The 7,994-nt window shown below is 42.1% G+C and overlaps 1 protein-coding gene across 1 annotated transcript; it reads right to left on the bottom strand.

The window, feature by feature from the left end:
* Window positions 1-653: 653 nt before the first annotated feature.
* armc10 (armadillo repeat containing 10) lies at window positions 654-4,884 on the bottom strand. Its single transcript, XM_083655204.1, has 6 exons — window positions 4,279-4,884; window positions 3,983-4,128; window positions 3,096-3,230; window positions 2,834-3,010; window positions 2,558-2,629; window positions 654-2,215 (listed from the first exon to the last, which is right to left on the bottom strand). The coding sequence occupies exons 1-6, from the start codon at window positions 4,556-4,558 to the stop codon at window positions 1,964-1,966; spliced, it is 1,062 nt and encodes a 353-aa protein (XP_083511330.1). The 5' UTR covers window positions 4,559-4,884; the 3' UTR covers window positions 654-1,963.
* Window positions 4,885-7,994: the final 3,110 nt, after the last annotated feature.

Raw genomic sequence — 7,994 nt, 5'->3', positions numbered from 1 at the left:
TGTTGGTGGAGCTCCGTTTACTTCTGTTTAATGTCGATGGTCATAGTGGATGAGTCTAATCATAAATATGTGTGTGACTCGCGTCCCTTTCTTTTCCTTGCTATGACTCGCTCGCTGCTTGCTGCACTTGCGCTGCTCAAGCGGTCCCACTCTGATCTGATGCGCCGTCAGATGTTGGTCACCTCGTTTGTTCGAAGGGGGAGGAGGCTGTAGGCCCGATTAGAGAGAGCGGGGGAGAGAGAGAGAGAGAGAGAGAGAGCTAAGAGAGGGAGGGAGAGAGAGAGAGCTAAGAGAGGGAGGGAGGGAGGGAGGGAGGGAGGGAGGGAGGGGGGCGGATGACAAAAGACAATAGTATGATGTGATCTGTTGAAATAACAAACCCTTCATCAGCACTGTGTGAATACAATTCATAGGCTATGTATCAATCTTAATGTTGTATTAGCGGTCATATTATTTTGTTGTTCATTGCTTATTGATGTTTTGGCAATATTGCTGTGAAATTCATGCCAATGAATTTGAGAGATTGTACACACATCATCCTCCTGTCACAAATTCTGCAAACAATTCTTATGATTCAAGATAAGTGAAGAAGACCACTACACAATTCAGAGAATTGAAGACGTCATCTGAAATAATGGGATATAGGGCATTTATTGAACCATTCAAGCAGACATAATAAACATGTCCCCCATTTTCAAAATGCTGTCTAAATTCATCAATTTAAATAGGATTATCTAGGTCACAAGAAAACCAGCCTCCTGCTGTATCTAAATGCCTGAGAGATTGGATTTGGATCAAGTGTCAGTGTTCAAACTCAGTGTTCAAACATGAAAATTGTGCAGCATCTTGATACACCTGTACTGGCTCATGCCATAAAACGCATAAAAAAAATACCAGAAGAAGAATATACCACGAAGATCATATCCAAATCATATCCAAAGAGTCATCACATTTTACATGCAAGCAGAAGGTATGCAGCCCCTGCACCCTCTCCCTTTCTGTGCAACAAGTCAGCAGATGGGTCCACAGCTCCAGTCCTCCAGCTAGGCAACACGTGGCTCTGTCATTCACAGTCTGTCTTATGATATCAAGTTATCAGCTTTTAGAGAAGCCTGGCATGTAACACTCAATCCCTTCTGTCCTTAAACAACAATTCTACACATTCAAAATCTCTTCACATGGTAAATAAGCCAGGCGTCCCTATTTCCCACAGCAACATCCTCAAACAACAATGCATTTGGATTTTTTTTTATAGAAAATGTTTCAAATGACACCCACAAATGAAAGATATTGCTTTCATTAACGTGATACGACCATGACCAATGAATCCAACACATTTCTCTCAAGGGTGGGTTTACATTTCCAACATAAAGTGACCTACTAGGACTGGCGTTGTACATCCATCCAGTCACTGGTGTCTCCAAGGCATGCTAGGGTGTGCAGTGAGAAACCTCTTCTCTCCAGCTATATGCCTCTCTGAACAGTTCACCATTCAGGCGTAGTAAATTGGGTCAGGTTGTTCACGTCACACCAACATATTATTCTCTGAAAAGTTTTGGCAGTGGGTTTGAGTTCAGAAATGTCACCTGGAAGGTTGGCAGAGAAAACAGGTGAAGTTCTCAAAAGAAAGGGCACTGTGGAACTCTGTGGAAGAACAGTCTCTTTCAACGAGACTGCAAACTCCCAGGGGCAGGAAACAACTGTGGGAGGGGTGGCCTGTACAAATGGGGTTGGTGAGGTGGACTAGGCTGTTTAGTGATGTATGGATGGAATAATGTGGATCGGGGGAACATTCTTATAGGTGGAATTATGATTCTGTAAGTGCAAGCCAAGGATCCACTGGAGGCCTGAATGAGTCTACACACAGTCTACGGTTGTTGTTGACAGACCTAGGGTTTAGTTGGAAGGGTGTTGGGTTGGTGGCTTTGGCAAAGTAGAAGCAAAGGCTGAGAAAGAGGGAGGTCTACGTCAGGATACGGGTGACCTGGGCCTGAATCTCCCCATCGGGGTGTGAAAGCAGCTGGACCAGTCTGCCGTGGAGCTGGGAAGACTCATCTAACAGGACCCGGAAGAGGCAATCCTGCTTCCACCTCAGCTCGTCAGCCACCTGGGCAGAGGGCCTCCAGGCCTTTAAGTTCCCTGCAAACGTCAGCAGGCGCAGAAGCACTGTTGGGGCGGTCCGCACGTCGAACAGCAGCACAACTGAAGCTGGTGCCTGTGGCAAAGGCACATACAGTAGAGAACAGGATTAAGGATTTTTTAATGACCATGGTGGGCTTCTATATGCATCATTAAAAATAACGACTAGTATTTGAGAGTTATAGTAGACGTGCCTTTGAGATGACTGTAGTTAATCATTTCTATTGCTGTGCTGCTGCTAAGCAAAAGGTCTTCGAAATAAAAAGTAATTACCCTGATCACAGCAAAGATAAACTCCTGCGCTATGGGGTATTTCTGTCATGAAGAAGGTTTACTTATATCTCCTATATTCTATTACCAAAAATGATTGCTCCACATGCGCATAATAATGTTACCAATTTACCGTAGTTAATCTCACCTGGGCTTGAACAATGTCATCCATCATATCTGGATTAGATGATAAATTTACAAGGACTTTCAAAGCCTGAACCTGAAAGAAAAATATTGGAAGAACTTCAAATACAGTTTATTTTCACAGCCTTATCTCTCTTCCAACTAGTGTCGGTATGCATGAAGTGTCTCAGGATGGTAGTGATACATTACAGATCATGATATATGAACACTCTTGAAGAAGAACAACTTGGAGAACACTGGTGCAACCCCAAAAGGATTCAGAGGGCAGGATCCTACTGACCTGTAAGGCTTCCTTGCTCACAATGAGCAAAGACAGTAAAAGTGTGATTGACTCCTTCAGCAAGTGTTGATGCTTGTCTGTGACTGAGAGGTTTGTTAACAGCCTGAGAGCACCAAGCTGAAGATCAGAATTTACTGGCGACATCTCAATCAGCTCCAGTACTTGAGGCACATAAACCTATGAAGGCAAGATAAAAATACTTAGACAGATGTGAATACATAGACTAAATAGCATTTGTTGTGCAGTAAATATGACAACATACCTTTAGCTGTTCTTGGTTTTGGAGGTTCATGGTCAGATTATTCAAAGCATTCAGAGTCTGCACTCTAACTTCTGCCACAGGATCTGAAAGGAAGCCAGCTATGACATGAAGGCCCTCAAATTCCCGTATGAGATCCTGAAGGACAAGTGGAGTAGAAAAATACAGAAAGATGGAATTACACATCTGGCAAGTGTCACTAATGTGATTGACTATGAGTGACATATCTGACAAAGTACAAGTAGCGTCACCGACACCAAACCCAACCACTTTTTTGCCAATATTCTATGAAAATTCTGTTTCAGCTGCAGCTACAAATGGTCACGTGCTGTTTCCACCCGGTTTAATGGCTGAAACCACAAGTCAAACTTCTTATCTTTCTGGAGACATCTTGTTTTAATCATTCACTATAGCCGTTTCCTTACCAGAGTCTGGGAAATGACGTTATTGCTAGTGAAAAAGCTGCAAGCTAAAATCCCTAAATGTGACCAGTCCTCTGAACGTCTATGCTGCTAGCGTAGTTTTGCAGTAGCCTGGGCTAGTTTTACAGGGCCTTTCTTCTTCGTGGTATATTCTTCTTCTGTGGTACCATCACCCAAGCGGCTCATTGCTACTTTCTCTTATCAAAGGCACTTTCATAAGGTATTTGGACCTTTTATCATGCACATTTTAATATAAAACTTTACACATAGACAGATATCTGCAAATAAAAGCGACTTGCGACAGCTGACAATTAACCTCTTGAATAGCCCGCAAAGAAGGAGGAAGTACGTCACTCGGTCCCCAAACTAATGCTGGTCGGGTTTGGGTATAAGTGGTCGTGTTAGACGTCAGTTCCGTTATATAATCTTACAACTGTGAAAATTGTAGAAAGCCTATTTTTACTGTACCTGGTTAACAGTGAAGGCAGCAGCATTTCCTATAGTGAGTAGGATCTGACATCTGTCAGATGGATTGCTGATGGTCTGAAGACATGACAGCAGCATCTTCAGGTGCTGTGGTTGGAGGCTCGCAGGTGACTTTGAGATCATGTCACCTGTGGTGCAAAATAATACATTTAATATCGAATACTGGTTAGCTATGCAGGAGACTGTGCTTTTGTGACAAACTGTGGCTGCCGTTGGCAGACTCAAGCTTATCAGCAGGGAGTGAGGAGCATTTGATAACACAAGAGCTCAGCTCTTACCTGATGCAACATCCACAGTCTCACTCTGAGTGTCAACCCCTCGGGTACAAACAACACTCAGTCCAGATACTTTGGCCAGCAGGCTCCCCGGCTGTAGGGTGACTTCACCAGGCTGACTGCCCTTGACACCACGACTTTCACTGGGGACACTTTTCTTGTTTCTCTTGAAGCTTCCCCCGCTGATAAGTTTGTAAATCCCGTAGGATGCTCCAGCCCCGGCGACTATACCAAGTAGCGCCTTCATATTGCCCAATTTAGGAGTGACAGTGCCATCGCCCATGCTGATATCTGAATTTTGGCAATGTTAGCTAAGAGATTGTTAGCAAGCTAACATGAAGTAACGCTATAGCTATTAACCGACGTCAGTGGCTAAGTTAGCTAAACGATCTAGCTAACGTTAGCTAGCTAGATTGCAAATGTGAGCCGAATGTTCTGCTAACGTTAACGTTACCAGCAAACTCACTCTGCTTATTACCGGTAGTTAACGCTAGCTAGCGTTCTAAGATCTAACGAAACCAATACAAACCCAGACGAAGTCATTTTTACATCTGCATTATCCAGTGGAAACTAAAGAAGTTGGCTGACTAGCTAGAGTTGTCAACAATGTTTTGCTCCGTTGTTCCTGGCAGCTCACAGTGGTGGCCGACCAGACGTGTCACAGAGTTGCTAACATTAGCAATTAGCATGGCTATCACGCCAAAATCTGAACATTATTTGGATATATAATTTTAAACAAAGTATCAAACATTAATATGTTAACAAAACAGACGTTTAATTATCTCTTGACAGAACAGGCACATGCATCCTGGTAGTCTCACACAGCTAGCATCGTTTGTCTTTACTCTGCTGCAATACATTCGTTGTCCAACAGTGTAACGTTACTACGTAACCATGGCAACAGCAAGCCTCATCTCCAATATCCTTTCTTCTCCCAAAGGTATGTCTGTCATGCCCCACTCTGCGCCTGATTGGGTTGGGTTTAGGCACTCTGGGCACATGAGGAGTGATGATTGGTTAAGGTTAAGGTAAAATAACAGGACAAGCCAATCAGAAGCAGAGTAGGGCGGGACATGCCTTCGCCATCCTGGGGGGAAATCGCAAAGGTAAACTGTGGACGGTAAAGTGCAGCGTACCAGGTTAAAGCAAAAGCTGACTAACTTGCTTATTTGTAATCAGGGGCAAGATATGGCTTTACAATACGCAGAGCCTGCTCTGAAAGAGTACATACTGAAACACTCATTGCCGCAAATATATCAGGTAAGTTGCCTGGGCTAACGGGTAGGGTTAGCAGCACAGATACAGAACAGTAGAACTGTTAAAACAGCTAGGTCTATAACCTTTTTTTTTATATATATTTATATTTAACAATCAACGTGAGCTAAAGTCAGCTGTTACAGTTAGCTAAACCAGACGAATTCATTTCACAGTAACTTCAGCATTTATTTATTTTTTTGACAGGCCTTACTGACAGCTTCATCTCTGTCATGTCCCAACGACCCAATACGGTTCCTGGAAAATAAGCTTATGGCCTTTCAGGGACATCACAATCTTCAGGATATTGACTGGTAGGTAAACCTCTTTGTGACTGTATCAATGGGTGAATGAGAAACTATACCACATATTGGTTGTGAATTTCCACGAGATGAACACTTGGTGGCTCACTTTCTCAAGTTTAGATTTTCTCCTAGGTATTCCCAGCCCTCAATATAATTAGGCTACAGGCACACAACTCATTTTGGATGCAGACTGATATAACATGGCCTGAGTTTTTTTTACATACATGTTTGCAATACAATTTAGATAGCCATATGTAGCGTATTGCTGTATGTAAGGTAGTTCATAAGTCAGCAATTTATGATTAATTTATATCTACTACAATTTGCATTATCTGATTTTGATGTCAACCTTATTTCAAGGCACACATTTGTTGATGATGCAGAACACCACATTGCCCTAACCTCTTTGACAAGTAGCACTGTGGAGACTGGCTGCAAGGACGCTGATGATGACACCGTGGTGGTACGGTATGCTTCAATAGCTTACAGCCATCACAAATCAAGTTGAATCCCAGAAGAATTGCTCACACTCGAGTCAAATGAAATGATTGTTTTGGTGCCTTTTACACATAATATGCTATTCCATATTCCCTTTTAGCTGTCCCCCTGTCTGTTTGAGAAGGCCTACTCCTGTTACAGAAGAAATTTAACAAATTCTTACTTCAGGTAAGCCCAAGTACAGCAGTCAAGACCCATACATTACTTTGAAGGATTTGTCAAAGAAATTATATTGCTGAATTCATATTAAAGATCTACAACTCATTTATCCACCGTCACCCTACATAGGGTTTCCCAAAAGTATTAAAACTGATTAACATTATGAAGAATGGAGTCAATGTGCCACTGGCCAAATATTGGGAGTTCACTGTACACTTTTGTGATAGAAAAAAACAAGACTAGTGACCTTGAAACATTGAATATATTTTTATTACATTATTGCTCCCAGGTGATATATACTGAGACAAGAACTTGTTGATTAAGCAGCAGAAACCAGATCTAGATTTTATTCCGTTCAGAAGCTCATGGCAACAGATCCTATTAAAGCAAAAAAAAAACATAATTAGGCCTCTTTTGTGCAACACCCAAAATGCATTTCATTTTTCAAACGTTTCAATATTAAACAGTTACAATGTGAATACTTACCCGTACAAAGGACTTGCTGTCATTCACCAGTTTGGCCTATAATACAATAAAATTATAGAAAAAAGGTTGTCACTGCAGTACTGACTGAATAGAATTGGACCTGATAAAACATTTTGTTTATTACATCCGTTTTGCTTTATCTTTTCTGTGCTATAAAATGGGCAAGCCTGTCCTTGAAGGGGCACATCAGCCATAATCCTTCGGTGCAATTGGCCCCTCCAGAATGTGTGTTTTATTTGTTCTTCATTAAAATCTTAATTTATTTGGTTGTAATGATCTATTCTCAGTTACTCAAGACAAGAGCCCCGTTTACTCGTGAGTGTAACAACTTCAACTTTACAATAGTACGCATCACTGAAACTTTGGACCGTGCTACTTTTGCCAATTTTGGAACTTTGATTAACACAGTACAATGATTCAGTGTCCCCAGACTCCCGATGACAAAAATGAAACAAATACATTGAAATAAGTCAGTTTAGTTTCAGATGGGCCCTTTAAGTTCTAGTTATAACACCAGCTACTGTATGTAAGCAGGCAAAGTATTTTAAAGGTTTCTCATACCATTTCAGCTCAGGCTTGGGAAGACAGTTCTTTCTGCTTCACTGTACTTCAAGTCCTTTTGCGTTGTGGAACCTGGGATCCTTGTATGGACGTCAACTTGTGGCAGGTTTCCACAGGTTGTCATCAGCCTCATCATGAGATGGTGTGTAGCGGGTTTGTGAGAAAAAACTTTTGTGCCTTACATAGCCTTTTCTGGACTGGACAATGTAACTGGGCAGAAGTGGAGGGGACACATTTGAGTCCGGTTGACGAGGAAGCCTTTGAGAATTTACGTAGCCTCTATTCCTCTGATAGACATCACTCCGTCTAGCATCCAAAACATTGGATACAGGCAGCTGTGTAGCAGGTCTGTAGGTCAAGTTGCTGGGCTTCCTGGCTTTGATTTTACGCTTCTGCATGGAAACTTGACTTTTCTCCATGGTAGGCAGCTTATAAGGTTCACCTCTTGCTCCGCTC

Source organism: Poromitra crassiceps (genome assembly GCF_964638095.1).
Source record: "Poromitra crassiceps genome assembly, chromosome: 18".
Taxonomy (NCBI): domain Eukaryota; kingdom Metazoa; phylum Chordata; class Actinopteri; order Beryciformes; family Melamphaidae; genus Poromitra; species Poromitra crassiceps.
The sequence above is the reverse complement of the archived record's forward strand: the minus strand, read 5'-3'. Positions and strand labels throughout refer to the sequence as shown.

Bases quoted from the DNA above. Each gene is read 5' to 3' on its own strand.
- armc10 (XM_083655204.1), bottom strand. From the start codon at position 4,558: ATGGGCGATGGCACTGTCACTCCTAAATTGGGCAATATGAAGGCGCTA. The intron at 4,129-4,278 runs GTAAGAGCTGAG...TTTGCACCACAG, and splicing joins GACTGTGGATGTTGCATCAG to GTGACATGATCTCAAAGTCA. The intron at 3,231-3,982 runs GTACAGTAAAAA...CTTGTCCTTCAG, and splicing joins CTGCCTTCACTGTTAACCAG to GATCTCATACGGGAATTTGA.